Source organism: Thamnophis elegans, chromosome 3, assembly GCF_009769535.1.
Source record: "Thamnophis elegans isolate rThaEle1 chromosome 3, rThaEle1.pri, whole genome shotgun sequence".
NCBI lineage: Eukaryota > Metazoa > Chordata > Lepidosauria > Squamata > Colubridae > Thamnophis > Thamnophis elegans.
In genome coordinates, this window is record NC_045543.1 from 75695696 (window position 1) to 75719028 (window position 23333).

The window sequence follows — 23333 nt, forward strand, 5'->3', positions numbered from 1 at the left end:
TATCTGCAGATGTAGTATACAGAAATTGAATCATTCAACTATACTTAGGATCAGAAACACTGCAGACATACAAAACCACATTTTCAAGACATGCCTGAGCTAGCGGTGATGGACTATGAGAACTGGAGAAGCTTCTTGGATAAGAAGCAAAATATTTTCAAAGAAAAAATAAAACAAAGTCCAGTTGCCTTTGGTAAAAAGCATCTTTGGGACAACCATGATCTGGATGATTAAGGCTATCCATAGATGGTGACTGAATAGGAAAGAGGATATGGTGATGGGGCAGATAGATTATAGAAAATATTGACCCATTGTGTACTAGAGAGCATTGTATCAATTTATGGAGGGTACATTTATTTATTTATTTGATTCCATTTATTTTGGTGCTACCTGACTCCAAATTGACTCTGGGCAGCTTGCAGTACAGGAAAAACTGATAAAATATAATAGGATAAAGAAAAGTCCAGAATAAATAAACAAGATGACAAATCCAGACAGCCAACATGCAGAATTATGCAGCATATTATACACAACCAACAAGGGATTCCGTAAGTTATTAATAACTACAAGTCATTCTGAGTGTCAGTTGTAACAGGACAGTAAGCAAGTTAAAAAGTATTGCCTTCATATAGAACTATAAATGATAAAAATATATCTTCATATTCAGGTTCATATTCTATACCATTCATATACCATTCAGATTATGGCTTCTCTGTAGATAGTTCTTTGGCTGCTATGGAAACAGGATGCTAAACTTATCTAGTATTGCTTTTCTCATGTTCTCTTAATGTTCCCGTGAGAAGTGAATATGCTCAATGGTCTCCAGAAACCATGGTAGTACAGTTAGAATATGTGAATTACCTATTACCATGGCCAGCTACCTGTAGTTGGAATCCCAAAGAGCTTTGTTTGGATGGCTATGAAAGGCAAGTGTGTTAGTAACCTAAATAAATCTCAGATATGTGTATGAGTGTGTGCTGATATGGTATCTTCTGCTTGTTACCTTTTTTTTTGCTTAGAAGGGAGAATTGGAATACCAGCCACTGCTCTGATAACTGCCTTTTTGGAAGCAGCCTTAATGCTAACATAGCTCAGGATCTGTGCTATTTCAACAACATCCCAGTGGTTGTCTATTGATTGTTGGTTGCTTTTTCCCAAAGGGGGAATTCCAAATATCATTACTATGGGATTCGTGTCAAGCCAGACTCTCCTCTTAATCGACTACAAGAGGACATGCAATATATGGCTATGAGACAACAACCCATGCAGCAGAAACAAAGGTAAAGTATTCTTAAAATAAGTACTTTGCATTTAGTAGATTTCAATGTTTGTAGGGAGAGGACATTGCAGTATCTGAATTGTATGACAGATAAATTGGAGGGACAGGACTACCAATCATGGATTTTGATAAGTGGAATGTTTTTGATATGTACAGACAGTCCTTGCTTAGCTACCTTAAATGGGCCTGGAATTTCTATCTTTAAATGAAGCAGTTGTTAAGCAAAATATCATGTGACTGCACTGCTTAGCAACTGCTGGTCCAGTGATCCCAGTTGCGGTTGTTAGGCAAGGACCTCGTGCTTTTCCCCCACTGCCACAGTTGCCTCTACTTCAGTTGCCCCACCCACCTATCTTCCCTCCTATCTCTGCCCTGTTGGCCGTCTTGCACTGCCTACCTCTGCTGCTCCCAGCTAAATCTCGCCGTCTTCTGCTGCTGTTGACAAGACATGCTGAGGCAGCTGTTGGCCTTTTGCACCTAACTTAATGAATGGTTATTAAGTGATTACTACCTATATTGTAGCAATCAGAACTGGACATGGAATTCCTGGTGCAGTCTGACCAGTGGAGCAGAGTGGTACTATCACTTCCTGTGATTTTGACACTGTGCCTCCATTGATGTAGCCCAAAACTACATTGACTTTATTGGCAGAAGTGCCACATTGTTGGCTCATGCTTAATCAAGGGCATTTGGATTCTTCTCACAAGCATTACTGCTCTGTTCCTTTGCATCTAATTTTTCCTTATATTTCTCACCACTGAACTGAGCCTATCTTCAAGGTGTTAGCAATCCTTTATCCCCAACTTTGTGTATTGTTGCAAAAAAAAACAAAAAAAAAAAAAAACCAACTCTATATAGTTATAGAGTCACTGAGATATATGTTTAAATTGAAGGAGATATTACTGCTTAGGAAGTATGTGCCTTGTTTGAAATTGATAATATTAATCTGACTATCCCTGGTTCTTGGGAAGGACTTGATAGGTGGATTAAAAATGCCAAATTTGGTATAAATATCTGGTTGATTGTGCAACCAACTACAATAATAATATATGATGCTATTCTTTCCATAAAAAGAATTTCTTAACATTCTCAGTATTTTATCTTAATGGAATCCTCTCATCTTGGCAAAATCTTTCATGTGATTAGAGGATTGAAAGAGACGGTTTTTAAATGAATATAGAAATTATGCTACTCCGGGTTTAGGATACCAGTCTAACCAAAGAAAAAGTGACTTAGTCAGAATGTAACACTGAAACAGTTGCATGAAAAATTAAGAATAGCCCTGTTGGTTCACATCAAAGTTCATCCAGTCCAGGATTCTATTTTGTCCTCAGATGCCTCTAGGGCAGGGGTGTCAAACTGGTGGCCCATGGGCCAGATGCATCATGCGCAGGCCACGCCCACCCCAGTTTTGCGAGTAGGAAAAACATCTAGAGTGATTGCAAGGAGATGGAGATACACTTTTTTCTTGCTACTCTTTTCCTGCTAGAAATATTTCAGTGCTCCTTTCTGCAAGAATTCCAGAGGCTCTTCAAGCCCTGTGTGAAAAAAGTACTTTTGATTGTTCTAAATCTCCTCAGTTTCACTAGATAAGCTCGTCCCAAGTATTTCAAAAGAGAGAGAAAATTATATCCCTGTGCTCCATGCTATGCATAATTTTATACACTCCAAGCATATCCTTGTTTATTCCCCACAAGCTAAAAAATTCCATAAAAATACAATTTTCTCATAAGAAAGCACTCAATCGTTTTGATTGTTCTTTTGCATTTGTTTTGTTTCTTTTCCAGGCGCAGATTTATTGTAGCTTTATATGAGCATCACGATGTTGTCAGTTCTATTTTCAGGCGCTTTCCAAATGTTTTCTGAGACTGGAATTTTGCCTTTTTCCTGGCTGCGACACTCTGAACTGACATTTGCATTGAGCTATCCAGCATGATGGCAAGATCCCCCCCCCCCGTTTAATTAAAATTCAGTTCAAATTGTATTAGTTTATACTTGAAGTCTTTCCTCCAATGTGCATCACTTGAATTAGAATTGCCATTTGGTTAATTACTGATAGAGTTTGAAGAGGTCCTTTGGGGGGCTTTTGCCACTCTGACCTCTGCAGATTTGGGTAGCTCATTGCATACTCCCATATCAAGATAATTTATAGACAAATGAAAAAGCCCTGACCCCAGTACAGATCTTTGACTGGGACTGAACTGTAGCTGAGAAATTCTGCCCAATTGTTAATCACTTCATCCAGTTAGTTGGCTGCAATTGTAGGTATTCTTTCCATCAAACTGGGCCTCAGAAGGGGAGGATATATTGTGCATATCCTAGTCAACCAGGAAAAACCACACAACCTCTCCCAGTTAGCCAAATAATCCTCTTAAATGTGTTTGTGCAATACAATCGTGACAATTTTACATATAAAAGTCTATTTCTGTTTGCATGTTCTGGTTATGAGCTCCCAATTATCCTCCTTTTTCTAAGGAATGCTGACTCCGGGACTCAGTGTTCCTAAGACTTTATTTTTTAAAACAGCTTATTATTTCAGTTTATTTGTTCTTTTTGGACTGCCACTTTTTTGTTATAATTAAGTGGTGAATACTCAAAAAGCTTCAGTCTATTCTGTGCTCCTTAAGAGGACCATTGATTGCAGTAGTTAGGTTAGTAAATATTTTGTACTAGAACAAATTAGCCAAAATAGCAAACCCAGCTGCTCTGTACTGTTTTCATTTTCCATTTCTTCTGTTTAGCAGCACTGGAAAAAGAATTAACATTGACAAAGCATTAATTCAGTTTGGGAAAAGGGGCAGGTTCTTCTGTTATTTGTTGCAGTGCTGTCTGAAATCCTTTAGAAATAGTAATATGTGATGTGTTTTAAAATTCACGGTTATAAGCAGTATCCTTTCAACCATATCTTTGAAGCCTCCTAACTTACTATTGCTCTGCTCTACTCAGTTAGTTTGTTTTTAAATAGAGGCTGTCCTTGAATTTACTGTAGATATTATTTTCATGTTAATTAATTTTGTGCAAATGTATTTATATTTTTTTCTGTAGTTACTAGTTTGGATCAAAGCTAAATGGGATCATCACAATAGAATGATATTGGCCCAAGTACTGTATTTGAGCCTAGTCCCATTTCTGGCTTATCTACTTTATTTAGTTTAACTATAGGCATTAACTATAGTGGATACCTGCCTCTACCAAAGGAGTTGTCTCTTCCAAGGGAGAATCTGCCCCTTCTGCCTTCTCCATGTCTGTTTGGTGTGGGCTTTGGTAAGAGGTCTGGTTTCTGCCGCCAGGGTGTTGGCTATTTCCTACAAAGTCTGAGCTCTGCAAGAACCAAACTATGTTACTTTTGCAGCTAAGGGTTTATCTTTTCATGGAGAGCTGAATGAACTCTTTGAGTTTAAAGATATCCATTTTTGTGGTTGCTACCATATTTTCGATACCCCACCTTTTTATAGATATCCTGTCTTTTTGTTTGATATCTCACTTCTGCCACCAATTTGTTATAGTGTTCTGACCCACGCTTCCTTAGAAAGCAAGAAGCAAAGTCTTGGTCTTTGCAAAACCTCTTTTGTTTACATGGCTGTGAATTCCTTTCATTCATAGTTAGCAAGGCTTAGTAAACAGTCTTTCAGAGGAATGTTTATCCACACGCACCTTATCTCGTTTGGAACGCTACCAGATAACTAATTTCCAAATGCAAGCAAGGCAAACTTGGCACAGTTTCTTAAAGTCACAAACAGAACTTTCCACTCTTGAACTGACTGAATGAATGAATTGTTTCCTGCAAAAGCCCACTTTCCGTTTGTTTCTCTTTTGTTTCCTATGGAAGGGGCCAATCATCTCCAAGGTGTGGCTTTACTCCTAAGTCGACCCTGCTTTCTTAGTTGTTCTTGTCTTCTGGCAGCTCTGTGCATGCGCACACTGAGAACAGGCTCCAGCTGTTCTGCCTAACTCTCTCTCTCTGCCTCCGACGCAGAGCCCTCGTCTGACCTTTCCTCAACCCCCAGGACTGGCCCATGTTTCTCCCCAACCTCCCACTGCCCGACTCCGCTAGCTACCCGCGGGCCACAACACATAGGTTCTTTTAAGTATATCCAACTCAAACACAAAAGAGTCAGCACAGTACACACTCATTGACACACTACTATAGGCAGTTCTCAATTTACAACCATTCATTTAGTGACCAAAGTTACAATGGCTTTGAAAAAAGTGATCGCCCTGGTCATGTGATCAACATTCAAATACTTGGCAACTGGTGTGTATTTATGACAGTTGCAGTGTCCCTGAGTCACGTGATCACCTTTTGCTATGCAAAATCAACAGGGAAGCCGGAGTCACTTAACAATCATGTTAATAATTTAACTTTGGTGATTCACTTAACAACTGTGGCAAGAAAAGTCATAAAATGGGGCAAAATTCATTTAACAATTGTCTTGCTTGGCAACATAAATTTTGGGCTCAATTGTGGTTGTAAATCCAGGACTACCTGTATTCACTACTCATCACTACTCCACTTTTCCTTACTGCTGCTACTTCTTCTCCACCTACTATTTCTTATCAGTCCTCCTACTCCTTTGGAATACTGCTCTTTGGGAATTCTGCTACAGAAAATTACCTTTCTGGCTGCTTTAGTTCCACACACAAACACACCCTTTCCTCTCTCCCTTCCCCTCCTCCCCCTCCCCCCAACCACTAATTGTCCTCTTTTAAAACTACTCAGCTTTCATAGCCAATTTTGCTGTGCTGGCTGACTTAAAGAGACAGGAGGACGGTAGCACAAATGCAGGGCATTTTCTGAGCAGCCTGCTTTTTCTCTCTCTCTTTCACAACAAATTTGGATTTTGAAATAATTCATTTAACATGTTGATTTAATTGTCATGTAATAAACTTCTCTTCAAAGAATCTTTTAGAAGCAGCTAGGGACAGCTTGTAACATTTGCAGTAAAGCATTTCTAGGAAGGTTGCCATTTTCCATGTTTAACAGTAACCACAGATTTTTGTTAAAGATAAAAAGGTATCTGATTAATCATCTAAATAGCAATAGCAATAGCACGTTGACTTATATACTGCTTCACAATGCTTTACAACCCTCTCTAAGCGGTTTACAGAGTCAGCATATTGCCCCCAACAATCTGGGTCCTCATTTTACCCACCTTGGAAGGATGGCTGAGTCAACCTTAAGCCTGGTGAGATTTGAACTGCCAAATTGCAGTCAGCTGACAGTCAGCAGAAGTAGCCTGCAGTACTGCATTCTAACCATTGCACCACCATGGCTCTTCAGTGGTTCTTAACCTTTTCTTTACCACGGACCCCCTTTAAATACCTTTTGAGACCATGGGTAAGGTGACCAGATTTTCAGATTGGTAAAGAGGGACACCATCAACGGGGGGGGGGTGATTAAAAATTTTATATTTTGTCAACAGGTCACACAAGATGATTATATGGGGTTATTGCTAAGTGTGAAAAATGGTCATCAGTCACTTTTTTCAACGCCATTGTAACTTTGGTCACTAAAAGAACTGTTTGAAAGCTAACGCAAGCTTGCATTATAATGCCTTATGCTAGCTTACATTTTCAAGAGAGAGAAGCTAAACTCCTTATTAGAACTGAAATAGAAATGAATAGAGTAGAATAGAATAGAATAGTTTATTAGCCAAGTGTGATTGGACACACAAGGAATTTGTCTTTGGTGAATATGCTCTCAGTGTACATAAGAAAAATAAAATAGAATAAAATAGAATACATTCATCAAGAATCAGAAGCTACAACCCTTAGTGATACACACTCTCTCTCTCTTTCTCTCTCTCTCTCTCACACACACAGACACACACACACACACTCCTCCTCTGGATTCACTGGGCCATTTATAAATTCCCCCTCCTGTGCACACCTTCAGCTTCCCTCTCTCTCTCTCTCTCTCTCTCACACACACACACACACACACACACACACAGACACACACACACACACACCCCTCCTCTGGGTTCACTGGGCCGTTTATAAATTCCCCCTCCTGTGCACACCTTCAGCCTCTCTCTCTCTCTCTCTCTCACACACACACACACACATACGCACACGCACACACATACACACACATAGACACCTCCTCTGGATTCACTGGGCCGTTTATAAATTCCCCTTCTGTGCAAACACTCCTTCAGCCTCTTTCTCCCCTCTTTCTGGATTCGCTCCGAAGTTTTTAAAATTACCTCTTCTGTATAGAGACCAGGTTATCAGCCATGTGAGACATACGCTGTGTTTCTATGGCACAGTAATCCCCTCCCCAAACAACACGCAATGCCAATTTAGAAGCCCCGAGCAGCCGAGGCGAAGCAGCAGTCCGGGGGGAGGGGGAGGGGCTTGGACAGCCTCGGAGGCAGCCCGCCAGCTCCGAGAGAGAGAGAAAGAGAGGGGGGAGGGAGGGGCTGCTCAATTGAATTGAATTGAATTGATTTTATTTGTAGGCCGCCCTTTTCCCTGAGGGGACTCAGGGCGGCTCACAGAAACCAGGGAGAGGGGAATACAATACAATACAATACTAAGACAACAACACATAATAAAAGTAATGCGCAACATGCATACAACATTCGGGCGGGGTAATGGTCCTTATCCCCAGGCCTGACGGGCGAGCCAGTTCTTCAAGGCTGTGCGGAAGGCCTGGACGGTGGAGAGGGTGCGAATCTCTACGGGGAGCTCGTTCCAAAGGGTCGGGGCCGCTACTGAGAAGGCCCTCCTCCTTGTGGTTGCCAGCCGACATTGGCTGGCCGATGGGATGCGGAGGAGGCCTAACCTATGAGATCTTATAGGCCGTAGGGAGGTAATTGGCAGAAGGCGGTCTCTCAAGTATCCAGATCCACTGCCATGTAGGGCTTTATGGGTGGTCAATAGCACCTTGAAGCGCATCCGGAGATCGACAGGTAGCCAGCGCAGCTCGCGGAGGATAGGTGTAATGCGGGTGAATCGGGGTGCACCCGCAATCACTCGCGCGGCTGCGTTCTGCACTAGCTGAAGTCGCCGGATGCTCTTCAAGGGCAGCCCCATGTAGAGCACATTGCAGTATTCCAGCCTAGAAATCACGAGGGCCCGAGTGACTGTTGTGAGGGCCTCCCGGTTCAGGTAGGGTCGCAACTGGCGCACCAGGCGTACCTGGGCGAATGCCCCCCTGGTCACAGCCGCTATATGATGGTCGAATGACAGCTGTGAATCCAGGAGGACTCCCAAGTTGCGAACCCTCTCTGAGGGGTGTAGAATTTGACCCCCCAGCCTGAGTGTTGGATTAGTGGCCGAATTTTTGGGAGGAAAACACAACAGCCACTCGGTCTTTTCTGGGTTGAGCACAAGCTTGTTAATCCTCATCCAGTTCATGACGGCTTCGAGCCCCCGGTCCATTACGTCAACCGCTTCATTGATTTGGCACGGGGCGGACAGATACAATTGAGTATCGTCCGCATATTGATGGTATCTAATCCCGTGCCTACGGATGATCTTTCCCAGCGGTTTCATGTAAATGTTAAATAGTAGGGGGGATAAGACCGAACCCTGCGGCACCCCATATTTCAGGGGCCTTGGGGACGATCTCTGCCCTCCCACTAACACCGACTGCGACCTGTCCGAGAGGTAGGAGGAGAACCACCGTAACACGGTGCCTCCCACTCCCACCTCCCGCAGTCTTCGCAGAAGGATACCATGGTCGATGGTATCGAAAGCCGCTGAGAGGTCAAGGAGGACCAGGATGGAGGGATGTCCTTCATCTCTGGCTCTCCAGAGATCATCCATCAATGCGACCAAGGCGGTTTCAGTGCTGTAACCGGGTCTGAAGCCTGACTGGAAGGGGTCTAGGTAGTCTGCTTCCTCCAAGGACCGTTGGAGCTGGAAGGCCACCAAAGCAACAGAAGAAGAAAAAATCCGTGAGGGAAACCTGCAATCTCCACATGGAGTAAAGTCTTCTCCTCCCTCAGCCATTGGCAACAGCTCCCAAGGACGCGCGGGCAGGAATGCGCTCGGCTCAAAGAATATACGCTCCCAGTTGCTAGGAGAGCCTCAAGGTGGCTGGAGGCTTTTTCGTAACTTAAAAAAAAATGGGTCTTTTTTTTAAAAACCCGGGACGCGGGACAAATTGTTCAAAAGAGGAACTGTCCTGCTGAAATCGGGACATCTGGTCACCTTAGCCATGGGCAGTGCACCAAGACCTAACTCAAGATTTAAATGATCACATTTCTTCAAACTTTCGCGGACCCCCTGTGACAACATTGTGGGACCTTCAGGGGTCCACAGACCACAGGTTGAGATCTGTGATCATCATCCAGTTATTTCTATTCTCTTTCTAAAATAAGTGAGTAAATACATACTTGTAAAATAAAAAAATTAAGCTGAATTTCGTATCAATAGTTTGTAAAGAAACCAAGGTAAAACACAATTAGTTCAGATTTTGCATCCATCCAGACCTAGAGTGTAGTTTTTAAACCAACTGATTTATTTTGCAATAACTAGTAGAGTATCTCTGTAAGCTATATATATGACATTGTAAGAGTGATCAGTCTGCAAATGATTATGCATGCATGGAATGTGAATTTGTGACAAGATAACACTATGCCTTAAGTATGTTTGTAGAAATGTTTTCATTTATTTATTTATTTATTTATTTTGCCTGTAAACTTGAAGGCTTAAATTCAAGCTAAGTTAGTCATGCTTAAACTTTAGTTCAGCAGATTTTATTTCGGTATAAATGTAATGCCATAATGCATGTAAAAAAAGAATTAGGCTTGCATTGCAATACTGCTTCCATTACTGTTGCTTGAGTTCAGACTAAAAGACATCCAAGGCCCCTTCCAACTCTATTATTCTATTCTATTCTATTCTAGTCTAGTCTAGTCTAGTCTAGTCTAGTCTAGTCTAGTCCAGTCCAGTCCAGTCCAGTCCAGTCCAGTCCAGTCAGATTCATGGAAAGAATGTGGATCATTCTTTGGATCATGGACTGGATAGACAAAAGTCACAGATTGAGACCTGAGTTAAGGATATTTTAGGCCACCATTTTGAATATATGACCAAGATGTATCATGCTTCTAGGAAGAGTAAAAGATGATAAACAAGAAGTAAGAAAAAGTATGTTAGAGAAAATTGGTATGGAGGGAGGGGATCAATTCCATAGCTGTAATTTTTCAAATTTCAAAATGCTCACTAACACAAAAGACATGGGAATAATAATTTTAATCTACAACTCTATAGTACTAAAGGCTGGTATTACCGTATTTGGTTGCAAAACTACTATAACACACTTTCTTAATATTTCCTATAAATTCTGGAATTATTTTTATTGTAATAAACAAGTATAGTCTTAAAACAGTTGTTACTTTGATTTGATATTGTTAAATTTATGGTTTGAATTACCAAATGAAATATTTAAACCAGAAAAGGCAACCTCTTGAAGAAATGAGTACAATTTATGCTTTTGAAGTCAAGTTGAAGCTGCCATGAAATGACTATCATTTTAACTATCTATAGACAGATATAGAAACTGGGTTATTGTCAACATAGCTACTATAGCTACTGTATTTAAAACAGCACTTATAGCAATATATTGATTTTGTTTCTGTGCTTTCTCACTTTAAAATATACTGGTTTCTTTCTCTGAACTATGAATTCATTTTATACCTATTAGATTTCTGCCTTTGTTAGGATTTATTTCTTCATTTATTTTCCTGCATTTCTTTGCTACTTACTTGGATTTTCCCATTACATATGTCCACAAAACTATATTGTGATGTTCATGAAAAGCGTTCCCTCGCAGGTGATAGAATAGTGAGATCAGGATCTTCCAAATAAGGGGGGGGGGAATGGAGGACTGGAGAAGTCATTGCCAAAGAAACTGATTTCTCATTGGTCATTTAATCTACATATCTGCTTTCCCACTGAAGTGTTTTGGCTGCCAAAGCTGCCTAACCAATTGAGTAAAGAAGCAAAATTAGGAATTTTATTTATGTGTTTATATTTCATGCTTCTACACTGCTCACCTTCCTCAAGGAATAGTGAAAGGCCATTAACACTGCACAATATAATTATGCCTTTAAACGGGTAAAGGCTAAAGGAATAACTAGGAAATATAAAAGGTGGAACTTTAAATATATTCTTGTTTGCCTAGTAGCTGATTAACTCAAGTGATTGGATTCCTTGTATTTATCATGAAGATGTGCATGCTACTCTAGCTGAGAGGGAACTAAGGCTGTAGTTGCTACCTCAAGAAGGAATGGAGAAATATAGAATTTCGCTGAACTTGGTTAGAACTTGATGGTCCCAAATGGAATGTAAAAAAAAGACCAGCAGGCCTCTCAACAAGCTTTCTTCCTGAGCTTCTTTCTGTAGCTATTTCTCTTCTTCAGATCATGTGGAAAATGAATTGACAACTAGGGAGAGAACCAAGTGTTTTTGGGGAAGACACTGGTGTGAAACTGTGGATCTGCTCTACTATGTTAATTAAGAGAATACACATAATGAAGGGTAGCAAGCTGTTCATTTTAAATAAATAGCTGGAAGATGCTGGGAATTGATATGTGCAATTTGAACCCACACTGAAAAATTAAAGCTAATTCAATTCTATAATTGTCTAATAACCCACTTGCTTACCGTATAACGTTAAAAGAATTCAAAGGTATCTGTAATCATCCAGCTTACACGCATGCTACATGAGGTACCTATAGAAAAGCAAATGCTGACATGCTGAACAGCTGAAGTTATCTTTTTACTGCTTATTTCATGGAATGCATCACAAACATTTCTGAAAGCAATATGAAGATATGTCATTTTTCTGGGGAAGAAACCCTATAGTAGTCTTATAAATGCTATGTTACCTATGTTGCCTTTAATATATTTCAGGTACAAACCTATGCAGAAAGTGGATGGAGTCTCAGATGGTTTTACAACAAGTGGTCAGCAAACAGGCACATCTGTTGAACAAACTGTGATAGCTCAAAGTCAGCATCATCAACAATTTTTAGGTATGTGGAAAAAGAAACATGGTCATCTTTAGCTAAAATACAGAATGGGTGTTTTTTTTTCAATAATCCATTGTAATTAATAGGATTATTTTAGAGAATGTAATAGTATTGCTTCAACTTGATAACAAAACAGATGTTGAATTTTTCATTAGGTTTGTAGGTTGAATGCATTTTCTGACATCCTTTTGTTGTTATACTGGAGAATAAGACCGTTTTACTCCTCTATTCTATGACTGTACCCTCTGAAATACCGTGTTTCCCCGAAAATAAGACAGGGTCTTATTTTCTCCCCCCCAATAAACACTTGGCCTTATTTTCGGGGAGGTCTTATTTTTGAGGTGCAGGAGGCAGCAAGTCTGGTCATCTCATGGCTGCTGCTGTGTTGCAATATTTTCGGGGATGGCTTATTTTCGGGAGAGGGCTTATTTTAGCACATGCGCTCAAAAGCCCGATTGGGCTTATTATCTTATTTTCAGGGAAACTGTATGTTAATTTGAAGCAAGGCTGGGAATTTCTAGATGTTGCTGAACTGTACTAGCATTTCTGATTACACTGGCTGGAATGTAAAATCTAAAGCTGTCAGGAGCAAAAGTTCAGGTCCTGATGTCCAATTAATCTGGTTTATTGCTAAAAACCTATGCACAGAAAGTTTCTCAAGTAATGGTTAGCACCTATTTGGAGTTAGATAAGGGGCAACAGAATTCAAGAGAGGTTGGACTTCTTAGTTCAGTTGTGGCTATGTAAGGATTCTAGACTGATCCCCTTTGAACTCTACTCCTAGGTTCTTTTCCTAGAGTAGCTTAGTAGCATCAGATGGTCCCAATATAGTTTAAAAAACACAAAACAAGTGGTAGACAGGATATATTCAGTGCTATTTCTAAAATATTGCCTTTGCACAAATACGTGCAACATGAATTACTTCAGAATTATTTGTTCTCTGAATCAATTAATCTTCACCACTATTTGTGTGTGTACACTCACACATACATGTATACATATATACAATTATTGATCTGTATCAATAATATCAATTTCACATAATACCACCATTCAAGGCTATTGCATTTTTTTTCAGTTGGGCAATTCACAGTTTAAGAGTCAAATCTATCACATTAATAAAATGTAGAAGCAGTGGGAAAGAGATAATTAAATGATGAATATTTTGGCTCAGCCAAAACTGGCATATGGAGATATAAGGTAGTCCTGTCAGAAGATGCTATACTTGAGAAGAGGGCAAACTACAATGCACTGCCTGAGGAAATTAAAGCTCCCTGTCTTTGAGGCTATATTTTCAAGAATTGATAGGGTTTTCTACAGTTGCATTGAATCTGACAAACTGGGCATGCCACAGAAGTAATATTTTAGTGAACCTGTTATTGCAGGCAATAACTCTGAAGAAATTCATCCTGGCTAGAGAGAATTTAGTTAAATATATGGGAATTCTACTAAACCAAGTCTGCTATTGTGTTTGGCTGAGGGCAACTGTTAAGATGCATTCAAATCAAATCCATTTATTTTGCAGTCATTAACTAAGGCAAATATGATAATAGGCATAAAGAAGAGACTAAAAGGATTACAATTGGTGACTTTAAGACACTTTTATTTCTGTATCTCAATTGAGAAGTAATTAAGCAAATGCACTTTTAACTGTGAATTTTAGAATGTGTTTCTCAGTTCAAGGGAAATAAAAGCTGTGCTTTGTTCTGTAATGATTAGATCTTATCTGAAGTGATGTAATCACTTTTAGCTTCACTTTCAAATAGATGTAAATACTTTAGAATGGGATAGATGAGGTCATTGAAAATTATCAATTATATATAAAACATAATTGTATGAGGAAAAATGGGGGAAATTATATATGTTTATACTGGAGGAAAAAGGAATAGCACAAGACCGATGTTCATATACCTGGAAAACTGACATATATAGCAGGCAGAAATGTCTTTTATAATTCCCAATAGATTTGGACTAGTTCCAATGGACTGAATTTAAAAGAGGTTAGAATGTAATAGAACATTAGGAGAAACATTTCCCTCTTTCGACATATTCTAACTCTGTATTTCCTGTTTCAAATCATACCCTTTCAAAATTTATTTTATTCCACTGAATGCAGCACATGTTCAACAAATTTGGTTATTTTGTTTAAAATATTTAATGTAGAATTATAGACTCTTAATTCAAATTGCAAACAAATTAAATTATGCATCATCTTGCCAAATATTTCTGCTTTTGGTTTTGAATTCAACACATAGTCCTTTGGGGTATTTATTTCTTAATATTATTCATTGTTCTTTTAATTATATTATGATTGACACAGTCCACAATATAATTCTTCTATTGGGTTGTCATGGATACAGATGCATCTCGAGCACTTCCAGAGTTTGGAGAAGTTGAAATCTCTTCGCTGCCAGATGGTACTACTTTTGAGGATATTAAGTCTTTACAGAGTCTCTATCGAGAACACTGTGAGGTAAGGAAGAGGGACTCTACAAAACAAGTCATTTTACCTTTGAGTCTCTCTTATAAAATACAAAATTCCAATTGTCTCCATTCCTTCCCATTTCTGTTTTCTGAAAATGTTGCTAAGTGAAATAATGCTTCACATAATATGTATTGTATGTCTAAAATGCTGTGGGTGTAGCCAAAGAATAGAAAGCTGGTTTTGCTTTTTAAAGTCTTCTTTGCATTATGTTAAGTTCTGCCATCATAAAGATCAGTCATGGTTAAGCAGTGGCAAAATGGAAGACTCCAGATATGAAACAAAATTAGTCTTGCAAACAAAATTGTCTTGAACACTGCTGAAAGATCTGAAGCATATGATTATTGGATGAAGCAATTATTTTAACGTGAATTATTTAGAGAATAGTTCAGGGACCTGGCCTACATTCTAGAATATGGGGAGAGAGAAGCCCAATGCCATTAGTCTATCACCAGGAGCCATAGTAGTGCAGAGATTAGAATGCAGTACTGCAGGCTACGTCTGCTGACTGCCAGCTGCAATTTGGCAGTTAGATTCTCACCAGCTCAAGGTTGACTCAGCCTTCCATCCTTCCGAGGTGGGTAAAATGAGGATCCTGATTGTTGGGGGCAATATGCTGACCCTGTAAACCACTTAGAGAGGATGGTAAAGCACTGTGAAGTGGTATATAAGTCTACGTGCTATTGCTATTATTATTAGGACTTACTTTCACCTTTGCACATCAAGCACAGCTACTACCAGAGGATTGGGGAATGATCCAAAAGACCTGGATAACATCAGGCTATTCATTTCTGTTGCAGAAGGTGATGGATTCCAGAATTACTTTGTACTTTATGAGGAGAGCATTTTCTGCTGTCTAAAACACCACTCAACTGTTAACAGGTGGACAGTGTCAACTTAGACATCAACACTGTCTCCTTTCTCAGTTGATAATTATGGAACTCCTTTAAAATTATTACTTACCTGACATCATTTAATTTATGTAGGCCAGCTTTTCCATTGTCATTTACTGTCTATATTTTTATTGAACTTCTGTGTAAGGCAGGATATATTTTTTCTTCATATCAGAAATTATTATAAGGATAATCCTTTTGAATGCCATGTAATAAGTCTGTTTATGAAAATGACCAATCAAATGACCCAATTACTGCATAATTGTGCAGTGCAAAAAAATTTTATTGGGAAATGAGTCCCACTGAGCTTGCTGGGGTTTATTTTCTTATAAACTGCAGCCATGGTATTTATCATTAAATAAAGACAAAATGCAAACCGGTATTTGCTTTGGATTTTCAGGCAATATTGGATGTTGTAGTGAACCTTCAGTTTAGCCTAATAGAAAAATTGTGGCAGACTTTTTGGCGCTATTCTCCCTCAACCACAACTGATGGCACTACTATCACTGAGCCAAGGTTAGTATTTACCTTAGACCTTGGGTATTCGGTTTATAAACAAACAAAATAAAATCTACCTTTTACATCCAAAGGAATGCTGGCCTTTAAATTATTAAAATAAAAAGTTTCATTTTATTATGAGGACTGCAGCGTATAGTTGTATGCATATCACTTTATTTTCTGCGAATAGGAGTTATTTTCTCATGGGATAATTCCAAATTCAAAGCCCATTCTTATCACTGCTGCATAAAACTGTGCACCTTGGTTAAAACTATGGAGGCCATGTATCAGCCATTACAGCACAAAACGCTTCAGGGCAACTAAGTGTGTTTCAGACATCTCGAATGTTTTATTTGTAAAAGCTTTGAAATCCATTGTTCTTTTTTAATCTTCATGTAAATGCATTTTCATTTATTCATTTAATACATTTGTTCACACCAGCAATCTGAGTGAAATAGAAAGTCGACTTCCGAAAGCAAAGCTGATAACTCTGTGCAAAAATGAGTCAATTCTGAAATGGATGTGTAACTGTGACCATGTGATGTACCAGGCTTTGGTGGAGATTCTCATTCCTGACGTCCTTAGACCTATTCCTAGTAAGTTGAATATAGATGACGTCTTGTAAGGATTTTTTTTTTTCCTACTGGTGATCTTTTGCCTACTGTACCTCCCAAGGAACCCGTTAGGAGTGATTTTCAAAGCTATAGAAATAGTGTGAGTATAATCATTTTTTATCTGGAGTGTAGAAAAACACACCATACTGTAATAAATAAATACACCATACCGTAATAAATGTTTGACGGCTCTTTTTAAACCTAGATTTCAACATCTAGCAGATATTATTTGAATTGTGGGGTTGGGTTTTTTTGGGTGCCATGAAGCAAATTCTTTGCTTTATGGAACAAAAGAAATATTCCTTGAACTTTTTTCCTGGTCTATGAAATAGATGTGAGGATTTAAATAGTTGTGGTTTTTTATGTCAAATTTGTTTTATATTTTTCCAACTTCAACTAGGAGACCAGCTAGCATATATAGTGGTAAATCTCCAGCTGTGTAATGTGTCTGTAGTACTTTCTCACCAAAAGAAAGCTTTTTGGTATATTATTGGCAAATGATACAACTGTACTTTCACTCCTTGCATGGTTATATCAAAATCTGTGTCAGTATACTTACAGAAAAAGGTGTGACCTATCTAAATTCAGTATTTCAATCCACCCCAACCCTGCCACAGATGTAGCATTAACATTTTCTTTCACCTTTAATTTTGCTAGTTTCTCAATCTTTTAAAAATGCAGCATTGATACAACATCTGCTTCCAATATTACAGTCATCCATTGTTTAAAAAATTTTTTAAGAGGAAAGTTTCTTTTTCAGTGAGGCAATTATTTAGGCCAATGCAGTGTAGTTTGTTGTTCCATTCAGAAAGTTGATTTACCCTGGTTTTTAACAAAACATATTTCTATTATAAAACATTATCTAAGCACTATAATAAATATTGAATTTTCATCCATTAATAGTAATAGTCAATAGTTTTGAGAGGGGAAAAATCGATGTAATTGCACACTCATTGTGTTCTATGAATGATTATTTTGTAATTCAGTTAGATGCATTTGTTTCTCCAAGGGATCTGTAACGTATGAAGCATTTTTCTTTTGAAGCCAGTAGAAATGTTACTATGGTAATTGTTAACAAACATTCAGAAAATGTGTATCCATCTTTGAAGGAGAGTACACCATTTTCACTTATGAAAGAGAGTGAATAAAACCTTGCTATTCTTATTATTTTTCATATAATGTGTTTTTATGGATCACAGTCAGTCCATATGTCAATGATGTCTTCTGTATTGTTCTAAAATACGAAGAGTTGCTGTAACCAAACACCTGGAAATTCTGCTTGTTTTAACCCCTGAAAGCAGTAGACAACATTATTTAACATTGGAAATCTAAATACCAACATTTGCTGTGGTCTAAAGATTAATCTGAATGACATCTATGAGGTTAAATGAATATTAACTGTAGTAACAACAACAATTTGCAGATGATAGTTTTTCCTGGTTATTTAAAATTAGTCAAGAATTTGATTTATGTTTTCATTTTGTTCTATTAACAGGTATTTTTCCCCATTATGTTATTTGTTTGTTTTGTAATTTATCAAGAAACTACCAATTGTTGAGAACTATGTTGTCAAAATTCAATTCAGTTTATTGGTGTACTCTGACTGCTGAATTTGAGGACAAAAGAGGAAGCTTTGTTTCATTGACATCTTTAAGTCACCTTCTCCAGGTGACTTCATCCAGCAGCTTCATAGAGATATTAAAGAGTATGAAAGATATGTTGAGACTTTGTAGACTCTACACCTTAAGCACTGTCTAATCCAGATGCAGTTCCTTTGTGTTATATTTTGAAATTGATCCTGCAGATATCAGTGAAATATTATATGACATGACACCCCTTTCCACCCCAATATTCATTGCACTTAAATTCTTCATTTTTATAGACAGAGAGAGAAAAAGGGAGGGAGGAAAGGAGCTAAAGATGGGTTATAACAGGGCTGTCAAACTTTTGGCCCGCGGGGCAGATGTGTCATGCGCTGGCCATGCCCATGCCTGGTTTAATGAAGGGGAGGAAAGTTCCAATACGTCATGTGATGCCACCATGACAACATGAATTTGACACCTCTGGGTTATAGGGAACATGGTGTTTCTCCTAATTTTGTTCCCCCAACATCAACTTATTAGGTTGGCTGTACTGAGAATGAATTCTGTGGTGGAGTTGGGACTTGAAACTAGTTTCCCATAATCCAAAACCAATACCTTCATTCTTGCTACATTGTTGGTGTTATGCAGCCACAATTAGCCTATTATTAAGTCATCCAGATATCATATCATAAAGTGATGCTTAAGAGCATCACTACAGATTAAGAGAATGGATTTCAGACCAATGATTTTAAAAGTGGGGGGAGGAAGAAGAGAAGGGAAAATGTTATTGTCTCGGTCACTTTCCTTTTCATTGGCTTCTCAAACCCGAGTACGATATATCTCTTTGACTGTTCTCTTTTACTTAAATGATTAAGTAATCCCATTCAGTGATCTCTTTGGCCAGCATAATTGGCATCTAAACAAAATGAGAACAGAGAATAGTTGACTGAATATAGCAGACTTTCAAGGGGAGCTAAATTTTTTGGAAGAGTGCTTTTCATAAAATGCACATATACAGAACACAAAACCAAATTAATCATGAAGTTCAAATGATGGTGGCTCTAATAAAATAATTAATTGACCATATTTACTGAAGTGTAAGATGAATTAAGGTGGTTCTCCAAAAATTGAAAAAGAAGAATGAGACAACATATCGTAAATCTATATCACAGTCATCTTTTTTACTGCAGGTAGTCTTTGACGTCCAACCATTTGTTTAGTGACCTTTTGAAGTTACAAGAGCATTGAAAAAGTTATATAGCTCTACTATATGTGATATAGGTTATACTTAGTAACTGGCATGTAGTTATAATGATTGCAGTCTCTCAGGGTCATGTGAGGAACTTTTGCAACCTTCTGACAAGCAAAATCAATGGGAAAGCCAGATTCACTTAACAACTGTTTTACTAACTTAACAACTGCAGGAATTCACTTAACAACTGTGGCAAGAAAGGTTGTAAAATGAAGTAAAACTCACTTAACAACTGTCTTGCTTATCAGCAGAAATGTTAGGTTCAATTGTGGTTTTAAGTCAAGGATTGCCTGTATATGTGCTTGATTGCCAGTTCTTGCTGAAACTAATTCTGAAGATTTTCTCCTCAGTAAATCTGTGCATGAGACATATATCTATGTGTACACATATGAGTACATATGTACCCTGGGGAGAAAATAAATTTGAAAAATGGTTAATGTCAGGATTAAAAATTCAGATGATTATGACGTGCATGGTGTATATGTTTGTCAAACTAATAAGCGCTAAGCTAATTGAGTAAAATAAGGAAACGCTTATGACTTCTAATCCTACCCAGTTTGCTGCTATTGAAAGAGGAACAGGATAAGAGCAGGGATGAAATGCTACTGGTTAGGACCGGCTCATACGAACCACTAGTTTGCCCAAATCGGTAGTAAAAGAAATGCTACCAGTTCGGGCGAACTGGTATTTCTGACGTATGATTTATATTAGCTAGAATCGTTAGATTTCCTGCTTTCTAGCTAATCTAAATCGCGTGGCAAAGCAGATTCCCCCCTCCCTCGCTGTTCTATTTACCTTTGCAGACTTGGAAGGCTTCAAAATGTTCCTTTTTAGGGCTGCGTAGGCACGCCTCATGCACGCAAAGCGCACGCTCGGTAGCAGACTCACCGAACTGGTAGCAGACTTTAGAGGATTTTCCCACTGGATAAGAGCATACTACCCCAGCTCCTCTCCTTGCCTCTAGATGTAGAAAGTTACAGTCCGCGCTGAAGTAGAAAAGGAGGAAACCGCAACTCTCATTTCTATCTCCCCAAGAATGCGAGCTTAGAAAAATGCATGGAGTTCCCCAGTTGAAGGGGCTCCATTTGTTCTTCATACTCTGTGGTGCAGAGGAGATAAGGGTGGCTTCTTACATTCTCTACTTCAGTCACTCACTTGCATTGGAGATAGTCCTCGACTTACAACCCCAATATGACCACACAAAAAATCTGTTGCTAAGTGAGACATTTGTGAAGTGAATTTTGCCCCATTTTACTAATTTTTCTTGCCACAGTTGTTAAGTGAATCACTGCCGCTGTTATTTTAGTAGCCCATTTGTTAAGTGAACCTGGCTTCCCGATTGACTTTGCCTGTCAGAAGCTCTCAAAAGGTGATCATCATCCCGAAAATATTCCAGATGGAACAGGAAAATATGCAATCACAACAATAGAAAGAGGAAAGGAATAGAGGAAAGGTAGGAAGAGGAGAGGAGAAGAGAGGAAAGGAGAGGGAAAGAAGAAAGAGAAAAGGAGAAGAAGGTAGGGAGGGGTAGTCAGAGTAGAAGAGAGGGTATGAAGGAGAAGAAGAGGAGAGGAGTGGGGGAGAGGAAAGGGAAGAAGAAAAGGGAAAGAAGAAGGTAGAGAAGAAGGGAGGGAGAAAAGGAAAGGAAAGCAGGGTTGTGGTAAAATAAAATAGATGTATGGGATGTTAAGCAAAGCAATCCCGATTATATATTTTAACTTTTATATGGAAAAATGAATTTTTGAAATTGTTAATACATAATGTTAATGGTAACCATGAGAATGTGTATCTGTAAATGTATATGAGATTAAAAATAAAAAACTTTTGAAAAAAAAGGACTTTGCAACTGTCATAAATATGAACTAGTTGCCAAGCATTCAAATTTTGATCACATAATCATGGGGATGCTGCAATGGTTGTAAGCGTGAAAAAGAGCCATAAGTCACTTTTTTCCATGCCATTGTAATTTCGAACAGTCACTAAACGAACTCCCCATATGCCTTGCTTTCAGCAGTATTTCTTTTGGCTTGCATATGCAAGATTCTCTTCTGCTTCAGAGATTATTATATGGGGACAGTGGAATCCATATTCCTCTCTGGTAAATATAGTAGTGAATAATTCAAGCAGCAGGAGCACACTTTGATCTGATGTTGAAGTCTCATATGAAGGTTCCTTATAACAATAATCAGAATAATCTACTAAAATTCAGACGGGTGATTCCATATTAATGTCTTCCCCTTTGGTAGTTGAAGTCCTGATAGTAAACCATTCTTTTTAATGGTGGTCAGTAATCCGAAGTTGGTCAAAAAACATAGAGTAGGGAAGAGTAGTTTCAACACTCCCCCCTCCCAAAGAAAACATCCCAATTGCCAGATACAATCCTTGAGCAAAATTTAAGTAGTATACTTAGACTTTTCCTTGAAGAACAAAAGGAGATGATATTACATGACTGAGGCAAGACATGAGGCGCTGGTTATTACCTTGCAATCCCTATTCGGCAGAAGACCAGCTTCTAGAAAGAAACACTCAAATAGAATTCACCTCCTTTCTGCTTCCTGAGATCATTTTAAGAAGATTATTTGGTGTTGTAAGGGACTTCTCTTATAGCAAATCAGGTCAAGTCTTGCTGTAGCTGTCTCAGCAGATCCCCAGAATGCACTTTCCTGTTAATGAAGGGGAGCCATCTGTGATTTTTTGCTTTTTAAAAGGCTTTAAAAAGATCCTATATTTTTTAATGGATTTAATTCTTACTTATTTTAAATAATTTTATTTTATTTTTAAATTGATACTTGTGTCTGTGTGTGTGTGTGTATCTGTGTGTGTGCGCGCACATTTGTGTCATTGTTGACTCCTTGCAACTGCCTCGACTAGTCCCTGCAATTTCCTTGTCAAGGTTTGAGAAGTGATTTGCGATGGCCGCCTTCCTAGGGCTGAGAGAAATGACTGGCCCCAGGTCACCCAGCTGGCTTCGTGCTTTAGGCAGAACTAGAACTCACAATTTCCCAGTTGCATTTAAAAAGAAAAATAGTATGAAAGGTGTTTTATTTAGGGTTATCATAACCTTGAAGCCATTGACTTCATCTAAAAATATTAAATGTAAGGTTCAGTTCCTATCAAAAGGTTTACAGGATCGTAGTCTCTTCAGTCATAATAACGTATCAGCAGGTATTTGTTAAGAGTTCTCATTGGTGAAAGTAATAACTTAGTTATGCAAGATTCTTCTCATATTAAAACATTTCTTTTAACAGTCTTCTGAATGACATCAGAGGTTCAAACATACAGTCAGCTGTTCAAAGTTGCCTTAGATCAAAAGTACAAGCATGATGTATCTATTTGAGTTGGAATATCAGGCTACATAAATATGAGATTTGCATATAGCATACTTATAGTTTGCTGAGATGTCTATAGGCACAGTTTTAAGTAGATCTCTATGCTTTTCAGAGAGTCTGGAAGAATTTTGGGCTACCCATTGCTTAACAATAGGAACAATGAAATGATCCCCTTTTCTGTATTAAACTGCAAAAATTAAAAAAAAACTAGAGTAGCCAACAGAATTGCAGGATTATAAGCACTATTTCTTTCAGCATTCAAAAATGTTTCTGAGCACAATGGTACTTCAATTCTAAGCATCTCTGTCTTTTGTACTGGGGCCATTTCGTTGATTTCAAATTTTGGGGTGGGTGGAGGAAGTAGGCCCTGTATTTACTCATCCCTGCTATCAAGAATGGTAGCTGCATTAGTTTG

General features: G+C 38.5%; 1 protein-coding gene across 1 annotated transcript in view; it reads left to right on the forward strand.

Moving 5' to 3' along the window:
- RFX3 (regulatory factor X3) overlaps positions 1-23333 on the forward strand; it is a 190861-nt gene that overhangs the window by 142771 nt on the left and 24757 nt on the right. The window contains exons 7-11 of the mRNA XM_032214341.1: positions 1161-1280; positions 12149-12270; positions 14628-14740; positions 16043-16158; positions 16582-16736. Of these exons, the coding sequence (XP_032070232.1) occupies positions 1161-1280; positions 12149-12270; positions 14628-14740; positions 16043-16158; positions 16582-16736 (626 nt within the window). The remainder of the gene's footprint in view (positions 1-1160; positions 1281-12148; positions 12271-14627; positions 14741-16042; positions 16159-16581; positions 16737-23333) is intronic.